This window comes from Cryptosporidium andersoni, assembly GCF_001865355.1.
Source record: "Cryptosporidium andersoni isolate 30847 chromosome Unknown contig_25, whole genome shotgun sequence".
Lineage (NCBI taxonomy): Eukaryota > Apicomplexa > Conoidasida > Eucoccidiorida > Cryptosporidiidae > Cryptosporidium > Cryptosporidium andersoni.
Window position 1 is genome coordinate 188,712 of NW_027122911.1, and position 17,708 is coordinate 206,419.

Consider the following 17,708-nt stretch of genomic DNA (forward strand, 5'->3'; position numbering starts at 1 on the left):
ACAGAGATCTATTGATTTTATACTAAAAAAAGCTGATAAAATTCTCCAGACCGAGATACCAGATAAGCAGAGATAACATTTTGACTTTGGATCTTTAAAATATGGTTAGTGCTCAGTCTAAATAATGTAAATGTACAATAATGTATATGAATTATACATGAATTAAGTCAAAAATATCTAGATAATCTTACAATATTTCATCCGATTTATATACTTACACTCTATAGGTATTACTAAGTTATTTACTTAATGTAAAATTATGATCAATATTTCACAAAACCTAGAATAAATATTATGCTATCTAGTGATAAACAATTATGAAAATATATCTTCTGTTGCTGCTCTTGCAATATCAATCATGAATATTTTCCTAGAAGCAGCATGAAGTTTCTGATCACATATATCTCTAGTTTGTTCTGCTGTATTGGATTCAGGTTTCTTTGTCTCAATTATTGTCTCCTCTTCTGATTCTATCATCTCATTATCATTGTATTCAGCCCCAATAGGACATATGAATTTAGCAGCACTCCTAGGGATTCCTGGTCTATAAAGTACATTCAAAACTTGAGTATAGAACTGATCGTTATTCAGGAGTCTTCTACTAAGTCCTATACGATGAGGGATTATTGAACATTTATTATTGTGAGATCCACTATATGGTTCATAATCTAAAACATTGGTATCATAACCAATTATAGGTGCACAGGAAAATGAATTTGTAGGTGAAAAGTTCGGTCTAACTTCTAACATCATCATTTCATATTCAAGAGTCAAATCAAAACATCTTTCAAAAGAATAGTAGGGCTTCCTGATTTGTTCAAGAAATTTCGAAGATGCAGAGATCAATTCAGATCCTGGAACATTATCAACGCACCATTGTGAGCCAATAACATCATTCCAATATTGATTAAAGCACTTAATTAAAGGTTGTTCATTCCAATCTTTCAAAGTATCTTTATTAGATAAAGTATTATATATTGGAGATGTATTAGAGTCTGTTGTTTCACGTTCTGCTATGCTAGTAATATCTTTCCAAGATAAAGTTTCAAAACGCTTTAAAGCACTTTTTGGAAGGAAATTGAGATTAGCAAGATATTTTCTAGTTTCAATATCATTCTCTGTATTATTTAGAAGCTTACAAGCAGTTACAAGATTTCCACATTGAGCTAATCTACCAGTTTCTTTAATATGTGGACCAATAATTCGTAATAATATGCTACGGACATTTCTCACTGGATCTAAAGTAAGTAAAACTAATGGTGTTAGAAAGTATGTGTTGAATAGTCCACGTGGAACATCACGTATAAAACGATCACACATCCTAACATATTCTTGTCTATGATAATACTTGGGAGAAATAGCAAAAGATTTTAGGATACACCATATTAGGGATAGTTCACTCTTTAAATCATAATTTTCTAACTTTTCTTCCATAACCAGTAAATTATGCAGTTTTTTAGTTCTTAAATCATCTGGAGAGTTTATATTGCAACCAATAATATTAGAATTGTCCAAATTCAGTGATTTATAATTCTTTGGTTCTGATAAAATCTTGGATGTACTTTCTGTTAAAGGAACTTTTGAGAATGACTTTACTGAAGTTAAATCATCTGTTTTCCTTAAACAAATATTTTCATTTGAAGTATTTTTATTAGAATTAACACTTTTCGAATTCCAATGACTATTTTTAGGTTTAAGTTGTGCAGGTAGTTCCTGTATTGTCCCTCCATTTTGGAAAAAAAACCATATAAATGGTGATGATAATCTTAATAGTGATGATATACAGTTTATTGCAGTCATCCTGACAGTGGATACTGGATCAAGTAATAAAGAAAATGCTACTGGAGATATATACTCTCTAGTGTATCTTCCCAAAAGTAAATTATCTGTAATATCACCTTTTGGAAACTTAGAATCTTTAATAGATTCCTTATTTTTTACAAAGAGTTCAATACAAATCTTGCGAATTTGTATAGCCAAAATATTTCTACATCTCCAATCATTCCTACATTTATTCAGTATATTTGGAAGCTTCTTGATTATTAATTCAAGATTATGTTCAAAAGGTAAACATTTTACAATATCTGATAAACAACCATACATTGCCCGTTTAATATATGTATCATTATCTTCTAATAATTTACTTACTAAATCCAATAGTAATGGTAAACGTTCATATTTATATTTACATCCTTGTACACAAGGTAATCTAAATTGATTCCCAGCAATAATATTCTTTGCTGGAGATCTAGTTATATTACTATAGAACATGTTATTTTGAGGTGTTAGCCCAATTAATCCTACATTTTCTTTTGTAGATGAACTTGAAACTGATGATTGTCCAAGATATATACTTGAATTGCTTTGATTTGATTCCATTACATTATTTTTAGTAGATAAATCATATTGAGGTAGATTACTTGTAACAGTACATGCATGATTCTCAATACCACAAGAAAGGCTAGTAGCTAAGATTAATGATATTGATGCAGCTACTGGAAACCTAACTGATGGGGAAGGATGACTGATTATTCTAGATAATAAATTGGAAAAATCGGGCCAATAAGTAGATCTCATAAAAGAAAATAAAGTTGCAAATGAATATGAACAAAAAAAAGCAGGATTATCACCATCTAGTTTCTTAAATGTAAAACTCATATTATTTCCAAGAGGTAAAAGTGTAATTAAATCATCAGTACTACCTTTCTTTTCTCTAAAAAGTGAAATTGAATCATAATGAAAACCATAACGTTGGTTTAACATTGAGTTAGATGGATTTGCCATCTTCTGTTCTGTAAAATTTCTCAAATTAAAACCCAAAATTTCAGTTTCATTGGAGTATTCTGTTAAATTATATACCCTTTCATTAAATTCAGTATCACATTCTAAATTTCCAATCTTAGATGAGTCAATTGATCTTTCTGCATATTCAGGGTCAAGTTTATCCATATTTACAAATATATCTATTAAATCTTTAGGAACACAATCAGGACTTGGAAAGAGAATAATCAAAGGTCCTAGTTGTTTAAAACATTCCAATCTAATACATGGATCTGTATCAATTAATAATGATGATAAGATAGTCTTGATAGTCTCACCAAGATCTCCAATCTTAAAGTAACTGAAAAATCCTAAAAGTGATTTGCAAGCATATAATCTAACGGAATTATTGTTATCATTAATTAGCTTATTAAATATTACAAATATATTATCAAATTCTTCAGTAATACGTACAATTTCACATAAATTCATAGCTGTAAATTTCCTAACACGGAAACTTGGATCATCAGCTAAACACTTTATTTGGGGTATTATGTATTGCTTGCATATATCTTTCCCTAAATATTCTGCAATTCCATTCAACATCCATGCACTTAAACAGCGTGAATCTTCATGATCAATATCATTAGCCAAATTAAGACAAATAGAAAGAATATATTGTACTCTATCAATATGACGTAAATGTGAACAAAGGATTATACCTGCTTCACAAGCAGCTTCTTTTACACCATACCCAAGTATAGAATCATCATCAATCAAAATACTCTTTACTAAAGGTACTAAATTACTAACAACAAGTTCATAGCCCTCATCAGGATCAGATTGGATTAAAAAGCCTGCTAAATCCCCCAGAATACTTAATATTCCTGTCTTGACACTTTCTTCAGTATCTTGTACAAGACGATTAGTAATCTGTAATAGTGTGGCTGTTGCTTTGTTATATCCAATACTATGACAAATATCAATGAATTCCCTAATAACTACTAGACGCTGTAAGACGACTTTTGAGTTAGAATACTTGATAGCTCTCTCTAGAGGGCTGTAATACTCAGAAGACTTCAGAGTAAGACGGTCGAAATTTTGCCTTTCTACTGACAAAGAAGACTTGCCAATTGAAGTTGACAGCATTTCAGCGCTTGATAAATACGATCAAGTAACTATCATCTCTTTTCATATTAGCTAACTAATGATAAATTTGATACTTCCTTCTCTTAATCTCTTCTCTCTTAAGTTTATATTATTCTTCCCAGTGTCTAAAGTTATCAGGCGCCATTACTTTTTTTTCAAAAATACGCTTTTAATGTATAACGCGTGTTTTTTTTCTTTTTTTTTTTTTTTTTCTAATAAATCAAATATTATCATTTAATCAAGAAAACTGAAATAAAGGAATAAAGGTATATTATTAAGCTTTAATGGAATAATATATAAGATATTTATTGGTTAAGCTTGAGCTCTTAAAAAATATTAATAATAGATTTAGTAACTAAATATATTTATTGGTATATTTTCTCTATCTTCACTTTATCTTCCATTAAATTTGGTCCCAAAAACGCTTAAATTAAAGTCTAATTAGATATATATATCTGTTGTAAGGTTACATATATAATTATTTTAGGGTTTCTTACAGAAATTTTATTGTTAACCAAGAAGATAATCACATGTTTTGTTAGATAGGTTATAATTGAACTTTTACTATATCACTACAAATATAATTTAGGCAAGTCTTTATTTATGAGTAAAGGAATAGTTGGATCTATTTTAAATATATATATATATATATATATGTATTAGTAGCCAAATTCAATATCATCTCCCGGGAAAGTGATAAATCTTCATTATAATTTGTTGTCTTATTGTTAAATTATATAGATTTCTTTTATAACTGTAATGAATAATTTAAGTATTTTAAGCTCCATAGAGTGTTTATATCCTGCTGATTGTCTGGCTTTAAATAAGGATGAGGAAATCTTAGCTGTTGGAATGTATAATTTGGATGAATTAAATAAAGAAAGAATTGGTGGAATATCACTTTATAATACTAAAGATCTGATACAAAAAAAAAGTACATGTTCAAATATCTTCATTAATACTGGGACAGGTGTTTTAAATTGCATGTGGGATAAGAGCACTCTACAAGGAATAGGCTTGGTTTGTATTTGTTCTGATAGAACTCTTAGACTCTACAAATATGGAAATAATAAATTATTTAATCTTGCATCAAAGATTGAGACTGGGAGGTGTCCTAATAGTTCTGTAATAGGATTAGATATGGATATATTAGGCCAAAAAGATATAAGGTAAGAATTTTAAGAAAAAAAAAAAAAATATTTTTATATATTCCTTTAATATTAATATTATTATTTTAAATATCCCTTTCTTTTACATTTTATTTTTTAGACGAGCATGTTTTAGTTTATCTGATGGAAGAGTTTGTATTGTTAAAGATATGACATATTTAGAAAGAGAATTTAATGCTCACAATAAATCTGAAGTATGGACTCTTTCATTTATTAAAAATGAAAATATAATTGCAACAGGTGCAGATGATTGTATTTTAGCAATATGGGACATAAGATGTAATTTTACTTCTTCTATTGCAAAAAATACTACAAGTCATAATATGGGTATTACTTGTATTACCCCATCATGTAATGAAACTTCATTTTGGACAGGATCATACGACGAATATATTCGATATTGGGACATAAGGAAATTGGATAATGCAATATATGAATATAAAATAAATTGTGGGGTTTGGAGAATAAAAATATTTGGCAATTTCATAGGTTTAGCAGAATGTCATTATGGATTTGATGTTTTATCCAAGGATGAAAATAATGAGATCCGTGATTTATATGCTTCATTAGAGAATTTAAGTCCATTAAGTCCATCACATACTTCTATTGTATATGGTATTGAAATGTTTAATAGAGATAATACTACATTTGGAATGTCATGTAGTTTTTATGATAAAACTCTTTTAACTTGGAAACTTGATAACTAGGGAATTTTGTATATTCCAAATATAATGAATTAATAGATATGTAAATATTATTTGGCTAGCTGTTTAAGTAGTCTATTTTGTATTTTTATACTAATTATAAACTATAATACATTTCTAAAAAATGCAGATTATCCCGCTTAATGTGCACAAAAAAGGCGGCTAAGCCTTTTTTTTTTTACTTTTTTATAATTTTTGGTGCATTTATAAGGTCTTAAGTTTTTTTTTTTTTTTTTGTTCTCTCTTTATAAAGTGACATAAATGGGTGATCAAGTTATTACTAATAATTCATCTTCTGCATTAAGATCAAATATAAAAGAGAAAGGTGAATTCAGTTATTACTATGCACATAAAAATAATCTTAGTAATAATGAATCTTATGGAATGGATGTAAAAGTTGTTGAGGGGCCAGGTATTGTTACAGGTGGATCACCAATATTATTATATAAAGAAAAAGATTTAGAAAAGAATTTAGGATTACAAGCAGTTTATACTGTGAATTCTTATTCATGGGCAGATTGTGGTAATTATATCAAGTTATATATTACATTTGATAATCTAATTTCAAATTTACCCCATAAGGCTAAAATTAAGATAAAGGGAACTCCTGAAATTGAAGCTTTATCAAATTCAATAAATATTAAAATATTCTCTGAATATGTTATTGATGAATTAAATAATTGTATACAGAATTCTGAATTGTCTAATTTGAAATTGCCAATTATTCAATTTTGTCTTCTTCTTACTAATTTATTTAGAAATATTGAACCGAATTCTATTAAATTAAAAATTTCCTCCGATAAAATTACAATAATTGTTATCAAAGAAGATCCATCTATTAAATGGACAAATCTATGTAAATTTATATAATTAATGAATTGTATTTATTATTTAAAATATTCCATCTCCATCTTCAATATTTAAATAACTTAATGACTTTTGTTGAATTGGAACACGTTTAAATCTTGCACTAAAGTAATATTTCATAAATTTTTGAATATTATAATTTAGGAAATAATATAAAGGTTTTTAAAAAAGCATATTATATTATCTTACAATAGCTTTTTTTTTTAAAAAAAAAATTACATATAATTTAAAAGGTTATAATTACTTACCTACAAGCTGCACATATAGGAGCTCTAAATAAAGAACAAAATATAGCCAAACAAGAAGAGCAAATAAACCCTACTTCAACTTTCTTATAATGACAGAAACATACTGAAATACCAGAATGTCTAGATTTCGTTGATAAGTTTATTAAGGAATTAGCTCGAAGTTCAGCTGAGGGTAAAAGATGGAATATTATAAATGGTAATAATCCATCTTGTATATGACTTTTATCATCAATTTTACTACTGACATTTTTTATAATAGAGCTATAATTTATGTAGATTCCTTTAGAAATATCAACAACATTGTATAGTAATCTTGAAGGATTATTACTAATACTACATACATCTATTATTACATCCTATTAAAATAAAAATATTATACCAATTTTTGTTTTTTTTAATAAAATAAAATAAATTATAAAAAAACTTACTAATTTTAAAGCTGCATGACTGGAATTAATCAGTAATACATATTGATTTATATATGATTTCTCATTTGAAGCATCAAATAATAAAATACGATCCTTATTTGTTCTATTTTTACTATATAATTTTCTATCTGAGTTTATTTTACAAAGGCATATAGAGATACCACTAGCAAGTTGTATATCATCCTCGGATATATTCTGATAATTATAACATATATTACTAAGTTTAGGTAGTATATTTGATATAATATTATTTGTTAAGTCAGAAATAAATCCATTATATAATATAATTATATCAGAAGATGAACAGATATAAATACAAGTTCTTTTTCTTTGACTACTACTTAAACCATATAAACGAATAAAAGAGATAATAGAATCCCAAACTGATCTTCCTGATAAGGATAAAGAATTATTTCCCTTAATTTGATCGTCATTATAATAAATTCCAATTAGACTTCTTATATCAATTATTATGAAGAGTGTATCTTCTACAACCATAATCTTATTTTTATTATTTAATCAAATGATCAATAAAGCGCTCTTGTTCTTATTATAAATAAATGTATTCTATTATTTTATGTCTTCTAATACATTTAAATTTCTTATGATTTTACGAATATCCTTATTTCTTGTATTTGTCTTTCTTTTATTTTGTAATTTTGATAATAATAGATTTGCTGCAAATATTTTTACTGTCTTATTTCCTTCTCTGTTATTGTTTTGCCCTAAGTTCTTATTTTGATTTACTATAGAATCAATAATATCGTTAGTTTTTATTAAAGGAGTTTCTTCAGTATATAAGATTATATCTTCTTGCTTATCATGTGAATGCCTTATAGGATCAAATTCAACTGGTATTGTCTCTTGTAATGGTGGTAATAATATATTAAATGAAGATGACCTATTGTTATATTCCACAAATTTTTCTGATTCAATAGCTTCTAATATAAATTCTCTTATTTCTCTATTTGAAACACTTGCAAAAGTAGCTGATAAAGTCCCTATACCTTCTATAAAATGAGTTCTTACTTTATCACTTTTATATTCATTTAAAATTTGTAGAATATCCCTTGTTGGTATAAGTTTATCATTTATACTATGTATAATAAGTACTAAAGGAAATCTTTCCAAATCAATATTTAATTTACAAAAAGTAAATCTTTCAAATACTCCAATTGATGGTGAAAACATTATTAACGGTATCTTACATATAACTGGATTAGCTTTACAAACTGCTATTGCCGATATATCTGATGTTACAATTACTCTTGGTTTAAATGATAATATATTCATCTCTAAAATTTCCCTAGCTGTTATAATAGATCTACGTAAAGTCAATATACCTGTTATTCTATAACATATTATAACAAGTAAAATCTTATTTAATTATTAAAGTTAATAATAAATATTATTTAAATAAATTATTCAACTTACTAATATTATCCATAAGAAAATTTTTAGAATTATACTAAATTTTATAAATATTTCTATCAATCTTTTTACAAAATATAAATTAAAATATTTCATAAAAATTTTTATTTTATTTCTAAAATGTGATTTATTATAACTTACAATAATAATAGCATAATTAGAAAAGATCCTAAAATATAAGCTGTCTTAGCATTTGTAATTAATGGTTCATATTTGAGATCTGGTGCCTTAATATATTTATTACCAACTATTTCTTCAATTTGTTTTTTTCTAAAAGATCTACAGTTATCATGTAGGCTATAATATTAATATTAATAAAGTTAAATTTTTATATCTATTTGAATTAAAATAATTAGATACTTACCCATGTAAATATAGAACTCTAATACCAAGATTACTTTCCATTTATAAAGTAATAATTTAGAACTAAAGCCTATTTTAATTTAGTTACTAGTAATATTATAATCTTATATATTATATTTAAGCCAAATATGAATATAATTATTAAGATCTTGATATATCTTAACTATTATATTTTGAATTAAATACATATATAAGGGCCTTATATTACGTTAAAGGGTTGTAAAAAAAAAAAATTTAATGTTAATTTTAGGAATTAAGGTATTAATGAACTGGACATTAAAGTCAAGTCTGAACTCTCCACACAGAATATGGCGCCTAAATCAACTTTATTAATTACCCTATTAAAAAAAAAAGTTAAAAGTTGCATGCAATTTTGAAAAAAAAACATGCACTAATATCCTTCATATGTAATAAATAAGAATAATAAATACTCTAAATTTATATGAAGGGATATTATAATAATATAAAATAAGCCTTAAGAAGTTTTAATTAATGCAGTTTATAAATATTAATTTATTGATCAAAACAAAATTGATAAAATAAAAAAAAAGTATTAAATGAACTATTAAAGATTTATATGATCATAAGAAAATAAAAAAAAACTATTCTACTTTATAAATAGATGATGGAGTATGATTTAAATAAATCTGTGATTGATAATATTGAAATTTTGGACTATTGCAAGGCAATAATTTAGGCATAATAGCTTCATTAAAAGTTTCAGTTTGATAATGCTGTAATATACCAGGAGAAATATGATATTGATAACCTATTTGTTGAGAACAATATTGTATGTCACCTTGGAGATTATATTGACAATTTGATATATTTCTAATTCTTTGATTTTGATTATGAAGTGTTTGTTCATATATTGAATTATGATATCCATGCTTTATTATATATGTACCAATATTATATTTATTATTTGATGTAGTAATTGGATTTTGATCTATTTCATATTTATAAGATAAATCAGAACTACTATTTGATTTTTTTGAATTACATTTATAATGTTTTACAATCTCTTTATTATTACATAGTATATTTGGTATGACAATATTAGATTGGATAATAGCTAAAATTTTTGGATGCCAAAGAACTTGATATTTTCTTTTAAAACAATAAATTAATTGTTGTATACATTCAGGATGAAATAAAGCCTTTTGAATACTCCATCTATTTGTAGGATTTGGATCAGTAAAACCAATAAACATTTCCCACATAAAATAATGATTTTTATTTTTTTTTAGAATTTTACTACTAAAATCATGTCTAATTAATTCAACAACTTTAAGTATATATGGAGCAGCTTCAGTAACATCAAGACCTTTTTGGCGACATATAAATCTTCCTGTAAGAAATAAGAGTAAATTCATTCCAATTGCATAATTATCAATTTTTTCAGTTAATGGACCCTTAAATGTTAATACCTCAGGAGGATTAATTTCTAAGGTTCCAGGCCATTCAGATGGGCTTAAATGAAGTTTATCAATTTTTTCACTCCAACCAAAATCTCCAATAACTATTGTTTTGTTAGAATAACGTAGAATATTAGTTGGTTTTAGATCTCTATGTACTACCCCTTTATCTTGGAAGTATAATACACTTTGTACTAATTGAATAAAATGTAAAAAAGCTTCATCTTCATCAGTACAACAATTTTCTCTCCAAATTGTACCATCATCAACATAATCTTGAACAAGAAGACAACCTTCTGGTCCAACAACAATTTTATGAAGTCTTACAACTCCAGGGCATTGACTCTCAATTAAATTTTCTATTTCTGATTGAAACATTCTTTCTATCCTATCTACTGTATCACTTGGATATGTATGTGGTTCTAATAATTTTCCTGCATATTTTTGGCCTGTAATTTTATCTTGTAATAACCAAACCTTTGCATATGTCCCTGTACCAATCATTTCCTTACGTTCATAGCTACTATATACACTATTATATTTTTCATCAATGATTTTTTCCCAACCTCTTATTCTCCTATACCAATAAGTATCCTTAAATCCTCCAATATTACATATTTTATTTTTTTTTTGTGTTAAGACACATTTATTTTTCTGATTGTTTTTTTGTAGACAGGTTTTAAGTTTTGTGCTAAGTTTATTAATTTGATTACTATCTGAATTATAATTTGTTATATATTTATCTTTAAAAGTAGATGAATAATCAGACATTTCATCCGAAATATCTAGTGAATCAAAGTATTCATTTTGATTATTTTTCAAGATTTCATCTAAGTTACTATCTTTTTGATATGATTCCTTACTATGGTTTATACCCCTTTCAATTAGACATGGTTGGTAATTTGAAATCTCACATTCAAATATTTTAACAGCTCCTGAATTATTATTTTTGCAACTTTCATGCACAGTATACATATTAACATTAAGTCTTTATATTTAGATTTAAAATATTTGCTAGATGTAATAATTCGTAGCTTTCTCAGTCAGCCTTTTCCCAATTGATCTGAGTAATAATTTATCTATTCATTTATATACTGTATGAATCCCTTTAATTCAAGATATTCCTTGTAGGATATTTCTTCGAAAAGTTGGCAAATCTAGATTATTTGTTTCTGTGTGTCGTAATAGTGCACCCTTTAGATTCCATGGGTGCTATTTACACTCAGCTTATATATAGCACTTAAATTTTTATTACTAATAATTGTGTGATTACTTATTACTTATTACTTATAACTAAATGTAACTTATATGTATTATTATAGATTGATAAATATTGATTTATAATATTGAACTTTCGAAATTATTCCAAATCCTATATTACAAAGTATGATAACATTAAACTAAATAAATACTTAAATATTTATTTAAATTTTGCATTTATGAATTATATAAATAATTATAATTTACAATAATTAATTTTTAAATTTCTAAAAATGATAGATTACAATTAATGTAGTATGCTAAACATATTTATCTTTTCTATTTGAATTCCCTAATCGTCTAATTAGAACAAATAATAAGAGTGGAATAAATATGATCCCTGATATAACAAATAATTTGTATTTCGAGAGGAACTCAGATTTTATTTGATAATAAATTTGACCTTTGAAATTTAAAATATGTTGTTCAGGAATATACATAGAATGTGCACTGTATACTATAACTGGTCTAGGTTTGAAGATGTCTAACCAGCCATAATAATAACTTAAATCTTGTTTTCTAAGTGAAGGAATATTTCGATTTTTTGGGAGTACAAACTGAATTTCTGATGATCCAGGAGGTAGGCGAATATGTGTAGTAACATTTTCTGCATATATACCTTTTGCAGATGGGGTTAATGTTATATTTAACATATATGTTTTTTTCTCATCATCATAAAAAACAACATTTTCCAAAGGTAAATTGTATTCAATAACATAATCAAAATTCCATCCACCCATTATTGGAGATCTAGGTTCAGCTTGTATGAGTGTATAACGAGAATTTACTTTAGATGCATGAGAATAGGAAATATTGCCAATTTGATCATAATATTCCAATCCAATAGCACGGTATGGTAATATATGATCCATTTGAAAACAAATATGTGTATTTTGAGGTAATATAGAATCTGGACTTCTCATTCTAGCAAATCCTTGTCCTGCTAAAAGCATTATTTCCTTTCTATTAAATTCGCCTTTGTGGGTTGCTGCTTTATTTTTACCAGTATACTCTTCCTTAATATAAATATTACCCCAATGTGAAACTTCAATAGTTCTATTCACAGATTTATAGATGATAAGATGATTATTTAAATTAAAATGTACATACAACATACTTTCTGGGGTTTGAATATCTGTATTATTTTTAGGAATGTATGTTAATTTGGTATCCTGTCTTTTCATTGAAGTGGGCAAAAATCTTTCAATTTGTGTACCTAATAAGAAATGAATAATTGTCTTTTCATTTTCAACTTTGTAAGGAGTTAGAAAATATTGAAAATCTTTGAATTCAACTAATTGATTTTCATGTATATATATAGAATCAGGAAGTGTTGTGTATGGATCACCAATGTAATATTCTATATATATAGTTGTTAAATTCTTTGTTAATTCAGGAATATTAATATTACAGACATAAATATCTTCAGACAAATTAGAGAAATATTTATTATTAGTTTTGTTAAATTCTTCACAATTTATGGTATATATGTTTAGATTCAGTGGAGATATACCACTAGATATATAACCAATTTTAGAATATACCAGAGTAGGGAAAAGAATTTCATATTCAAAATCTCTAATGTTTGAGGAATTGTTATTTTTAAGGCTTATTTCTAGAAACACACGTGCAACTCTCTTTGTTAAGTAAAAATTTCTTATAACATTAGTCTGAGTTACCTTCTCATAATTATCTTCATATGCAAATACGCTGTATATCCAGATTATGTATGCTATATACAATAACAAGATTTTCATTTGTAATGAGACAATGTTTCTAACCCCCTTATTATTTCTACTAGCTTAAGCACCTTAGCACAAACCGGTACCACCATAAATTGGCGCTATAATTCGTGGAGATACCCCCCCCATCTGTGTCCCAAATTATAGGATATTTATAAAGAGCTGTTCATTCTAGAAATCTAAGCTACTATACAAGATTGAAAAGAATTTTGTTAAATATAATGCACACAAATATATCAAAGTACTTAACATTTATGGAAAATTAGATTATTAAAAGAAGTTAACTATGTAATAGTAAGGACACACTAAAGTGTTATCGATTACTACTAGATAAATTAAATTCTCATTATTTACAAAGTACTGGATAATTTACAGATCTAATGACTAATAAATTAACTAGGTACCAAATTAATTCAGAAATTGATGATTTATATTTATCTGTAATGTATCTAAACTCCTTGTCTTTGTCTTGGAGCACAACGAATAACATCATCAACACGGAGAATCATCTCAGCTGCCTCTGTTGCAAAACAAACTTGAGATAATTTGGATTCAAATGATTCCAATATATTGAGTTCACTCATATCTGCAGGTTTAGCAGTCTTAAAGTCTATACCAAAAGTATGATTACCACGATTATGTAAAGCACGTAGTTGAGTAACAATCTCAGCACTATCATATCCACCATTATCTAATAGGATAGTAGGTATTTGTCTCAATGCAGAAGAAAATGCTTCAATAGCTAAACTTTTCTTACCCTCGACAATCTTTGCAAGATTATCTACTGCAACACTCATCATAACTTCACTACATCCTCCACCATATACAACACGACAATCCTGAATAGTTTGTGATAGGACTGACAATACATCATGTAAACTTCTTTCAGCCTCATCTAATATATGTGAAGAGGCCCCACGTAAAATAATTGTACAGGCTTCATTCTTTGAACAACCAGAAAATCTTATAAGTTCATCTTCACCTATCATAACAGTATCTAAGGTTTTACAGTATCCAAGCTTAGTTCTCTCTGGATTATCAAAGGTACTTACAATATCTGCATCTAAAACAGCTGATAGTCTCTCAACACCCTCAAAGTCTGCATGTTCAATAGCAATAATTCCAGCATCTTTAAATAGTTGATCAGGATAGTTATATATAAGTTGTCTATTAATAAATACATTACACCCATGACTTAAAATCTTCTGAACTTTGTTATACATCTTTTGCTTCTCAGCTTGTTCAATTGCTTGAACTGCCTCCATACTATCTACTACTACTCTTGCTCCATATATTTTTACCTTATCAGTATCCATGGAGGTATTAGCAACTAGAATTTTACAGTTAGTCATTTTCTTTGGTTGTCCAACTCCTATTTTCTTCTCAAGTATAAAGCCATCTTCTAGAAATGAGTCCTGTAGTGATCCACCAATCTTTTTTATAATTTGAATATAATCCAAATTTGGTTTATTTCCCAGTCTCAATACTGCATTTACTGCTAATTGAGCAAAATGGTTCTTCTCGTGAGTTAGAAGTTTAGAACTTAATGTAGTCTTAGCAATATTTAATAAATCTTGTTCAAATACTGCTTTATTGGCACTATTATCAAATGAACTTAATTCTAAAGCCTTACGAGCCTCCTGCAAGGCTAAATGATAACCACTAATAATAACTTGAGGGTGTATCCTTTGTTCTAGCAGTTTCTCTGCTTGCTTTAGTAACTCAGCAGCTAAAATTACAACACCAGTAGTCCCATCCCCACAACGAGTATCTTGTTGTCTACTTACATCAACAAGTATTTTGGCAGCAGGATTATCAATTGATATAGATTTCAGTATAGTAGCACCATCATTTGTTATTATAGGATTAGAATCTATTGGACCCTCCTTAATTGGTTGCAAAATTTTGTCCATACCTTTAGGACCAAATGTCGTCTTTAATAAGTCACCTAAAGCAATTGCTCCAATTATTGATTGCATACGAGCCATCTCCCCTTTGCTTTCTTGAGCTCCTTCATCCATAATTTTTGGCATTACTGACATCATCTATGTAAAATTGGAGTATATATCAACAATAATGTTAAACTAAGTTATAGAAAGTTCTTATACACTTAAATTGTGAAGATTCTTGACCAAGGTTCCTAATTTCTACTATTTAATTAATCTAACTTTAATCCAAAATTAGAGGTAACAGATAGTAACATACCGGTATAGATGTCTTTAACACACCCCACCGTCTCGTCTCTAATTCAGATCCCCAGTAATAAGTATAATACTAAAGATCTACAGATAAGAAATATTATATATCAATATAAAGATTATAGTAAGTCTAGTGAACCTCAGGAGTAATATTAAAAATCTATTTCAAGTTAATATAAGTTAATTATTTGAAGTTACAGGGAATGATTTTATTTTCTTATTAAGTTGTAAATTATCCACTAATTATAGATATTTAAAAGATTACATCCAAATTAAATATTCAAATTTAGAAAACTAATGTTCTTTGTTCTCATTTATATTTGCATAACTTAGGGTAGTAGCAGGACCAACAAGTCCAAATTCGTTTTCCATATCTATTGCCTTTTCTAGTGTATTTTTGACTGCTTCATCTACTTCTTTGTTGTTCATAAATCCGGGTATTGATTCTGACTTCAAAGAAATTCTGAGCTCATCATCCATTTTATTCATTAAGTTCCTTAATTCAAAAATTTGTTCATCTACTTCTGAATCGCTAAGCTCAAGGCTACTATTATCAGAGTCTGTTGAAAGATCAATTCCCTCAAATTGAGATTTTCCTTCCATAATCCTTGTAATATTTAGACAGGAATTTCGTTTTTTATTATCTAGATTAATTAAATGATCAATTGAATGTAATCCTTCAATTTCCTTAAGTAAATCTTGAGCACAGCTACTATAGAACCATTCATCTAAGTCATCTATATCTTTGCTAGTATCCCCAAAATATTCACTTGATTTTAATAAACCTTCATTTGATATAATTATATCCCATATACCTCTGTAATCAAGAGATTCATGTTTCCTTACGAAATCCAAATTTGAAAAAAATACTTCAGACTCTTTATCAGAGAATTTATTTGATGGATTAGCCCAAATAAGAATGCCTTGAAAATCTTTTGGATTATCTAAATATGCTAAATATAATCCATAACATATTCTCATACCTCGTTGAACCTCAATATTACTTTCACTATTGTAATCCTTTACAACACTTCTATTGCCAAATTTATTAGTAAATTCCATCGGTAATTTCATAGGTAGGATTTCATGGACAAACCTTGCATATTGAGTTCTTGTCATTCTAATCCTATAGCGTACTAATTCACTTGAACAAAGATAGTCTAGTGTATTTGGTAGTACTGATGACATTTTGTACTGTCTTAAAGTAGGCATATCTAAACGATATGGTAAATATCGTAAAGCTAAACTTAACAAATAGTGATATTTATGCAAAACATTTGCGACTACTTTGGGAATGAATATATGAAAATAGTGAGATTTTTCTGGGATACTAAAGTTTGAAATTTTGTTAAACTTTTTCTTCAATACTGAATCAAAAGCCTCATTTGTCTCACATTCTCCTCTATTATTCTTCAAGATATCCAAAGATTGTTTTATATCTCTTGAGTATTCCAAAATTTTAGGTGGTATTAAATGTAATTTCCCTTGATATATAAAACATCTATTAAGCTCACAGTCAGGGTTAACCCATGATGGTAAAACGTCGCATATTTCAACAATAAGTGGATCACCATCATTGTCTATAACTTGAACTGCTATATTGCTTATTTTTTCAGATATAAAATAAGCAATATATATCATATACCATTCATCTAAATAATATGCATTTATCGTAATGCTACAAGTAATATAGTTCACACCATTGTCACTTTCTATATTCAATATAAATGGAACCGTGTCCCAATTATAATTTATCATACCTTCTTTAAGTATGACATTATATATATCTATACAATATAAGGACAAATCTTCTAAAGTAGTTTCTTTATTGCTTAAAATATAAAAATTAAGCTGGACAAAATCACTTTCATCTCCTATATCTCCTTTAATATTTAGAGCTCTATTTAAAAAGTCGTCCATACTTCCTAATATGAGTTATTAGTAATATAATGTAATGGCTTATACATAATG

The 17,708-nt window shown here is 27.2% G+C and overlaps 9 protein-coding genes across 9 annotated transcripts; 2 read left to right on the plus strand and 7 right to left on the minus strand.

The window, feature by feature from the left end:
- Positions 1–315: 315 nt before the first annotated feature.
- Positions 316–3,909, minus strand: cand_018820 (HEAT repeat family protein; the record flags this gene model as incomplete). Its single annotated transcript, XM_067212115.1, has 1 exon — positions 316–3,909. One exon carries the CDS (start codon positions 3,907–3,909, stop codon positions 316–318), a length of 3,594 nt encoding a protein of 1,197 aa, XP_067066412.1.
- A 759-nt stretch (positions 3,910–4,668) lies between these two features.
- Positions 4,669–5,785, plus strand: cand_018830 (uncharacterized protein; the record flags this gene model as incomplete). Its single annotated transcript, XM_067212116.1, has 2 exons — positions 4,669–5,078; positions 5,179–5,785. The coding sequence occupies 2 exons, from the start codon at positions 4,669–4,671 to the stop codon at positions 5,783–5,785; spliced, it is 1,017 nt and encodes a 338-aa protein (XP_067066413.1).
- A 258-nt stretch (positions 5,786–6,043) lies between these two features.
- Positions 6,044–6,652, plus strand: cand_018840 (uncharacterized protein; the record flags this gene model as incomplete). Its single annotated transcript, XM_067212117.1, has 1 exon — positions 6,044–6,652. One exon carries the CDS (start codon positions 6,044–6,046, stop codon positions 6,650–6,652), a length of 609 nt encoding a protein of 202 aa, XP_067066414.1.
- Positions 6,653–6,673: 21 nt separating this feature from the next.
- On the minus strand, positions 6,674–7,823 carry cand_018850 (uncharacterized protein; the record flags this gene model as incomplete). Its single annotated transcript, XM_067212118.1, has 3 exons — positions 6,674–6,752; positions 6,898–7,253; positions 7,326–7,823. 3 exons carry the CDS (start codon positions 7,821–7,823, stop codon positions 6,674–6,676), a joined length of 933 nt encoding a protein of 310 aa, XP_067066415.1.
- Positions 7,824–7,895: 72 nt separating this feature from the next.
- Positions 7,896–9,161, minus strand: cand_018860 (uncharacterized protein; the record flags this gene model as incomplete). The annotated part of the gene is made up of 3 exons (XM_067212119.1): positions 7,896–8,676; positions 8,898–9,053; positions 9,121–9,161. The coding sequence occupies 3 exons, from the start codon at positions 9,159–9,161 to the stop codon at positions 7,896–7,898; spliced, it is 978 nt and encodes a 325-aa protein (XP_067066416.1).
- Positions 9,162–9,721: 560 nt separating this feature from the next.
- cand_018870 (uncharacterized protein) lies at positions 9,722–11,512 on the minus strand (the record flags this gene model as incomplete). The annotated part of the gene is made up of 1 exon (XM_067212120.1): positions 9,722–11,512. The coding sequence occupies one exon, from the start codon at positions 11,510–11,512 to the stop codon at positions 9,722–9,724; it is 1,791 nt and encodes a 596-aa protein (XP_067066417.1).
- A 545-nt stretch (positions 11,513–12,057) lies between these two features.
- cand_018880 (ribophorin I family protein) lies at positions 12,058–13,554 on the minus strand (the record flags this gene model as incomplete). The annotated part of the gene is made up of 1 exon (XM_067212121.1): positions 12,058–13,554. One exon carries the CDS (start codon positions 13,552–13,554, stop codon positions 12,058–12,060), a length of 1,497 nt encoding a protein of 498 aa, XP_067066418.1.
- A 434-nt stretch (positions 13,555–13,988) lies between these two features.
- On the minus strand, positions 13,989–15,584 carry cand_018890 (T-complex protein 1 beta subunit; the record flags this gene model as incomplete). The annotated part of the gene is made up of 1 exon (XM_067212122.1): positions 13,989–15,584. The coding sequence occupies one exon, from the start codon at positions 15,582–15,584 to the stop codon at positions 13,989–13,991; it is 1,596 nt and encodes a 531-aa protein (XP_067066419.1).
- A 447-nt stretch (positions 15,585–16,031) lies between these two features.
- On the minus strand, positions 16,032–17,657 carry cand_018900 (uncharacterized protein; the record flags this gene model as incomplete). Its single annotated transcript, XM_067212123.1, has 1 exon — positions 16,032–17,657. The coding sequence occupies one exon, from the start codon at positions 17,655–17,657 to the stop codon at positions 16,032–16,034; it is 1,626 nt and encodes a 541-aa protein (XP_067066420.1).
- Between the last annotated feature and the right edge of the window lie 51 nt (positions 17,658–17,708).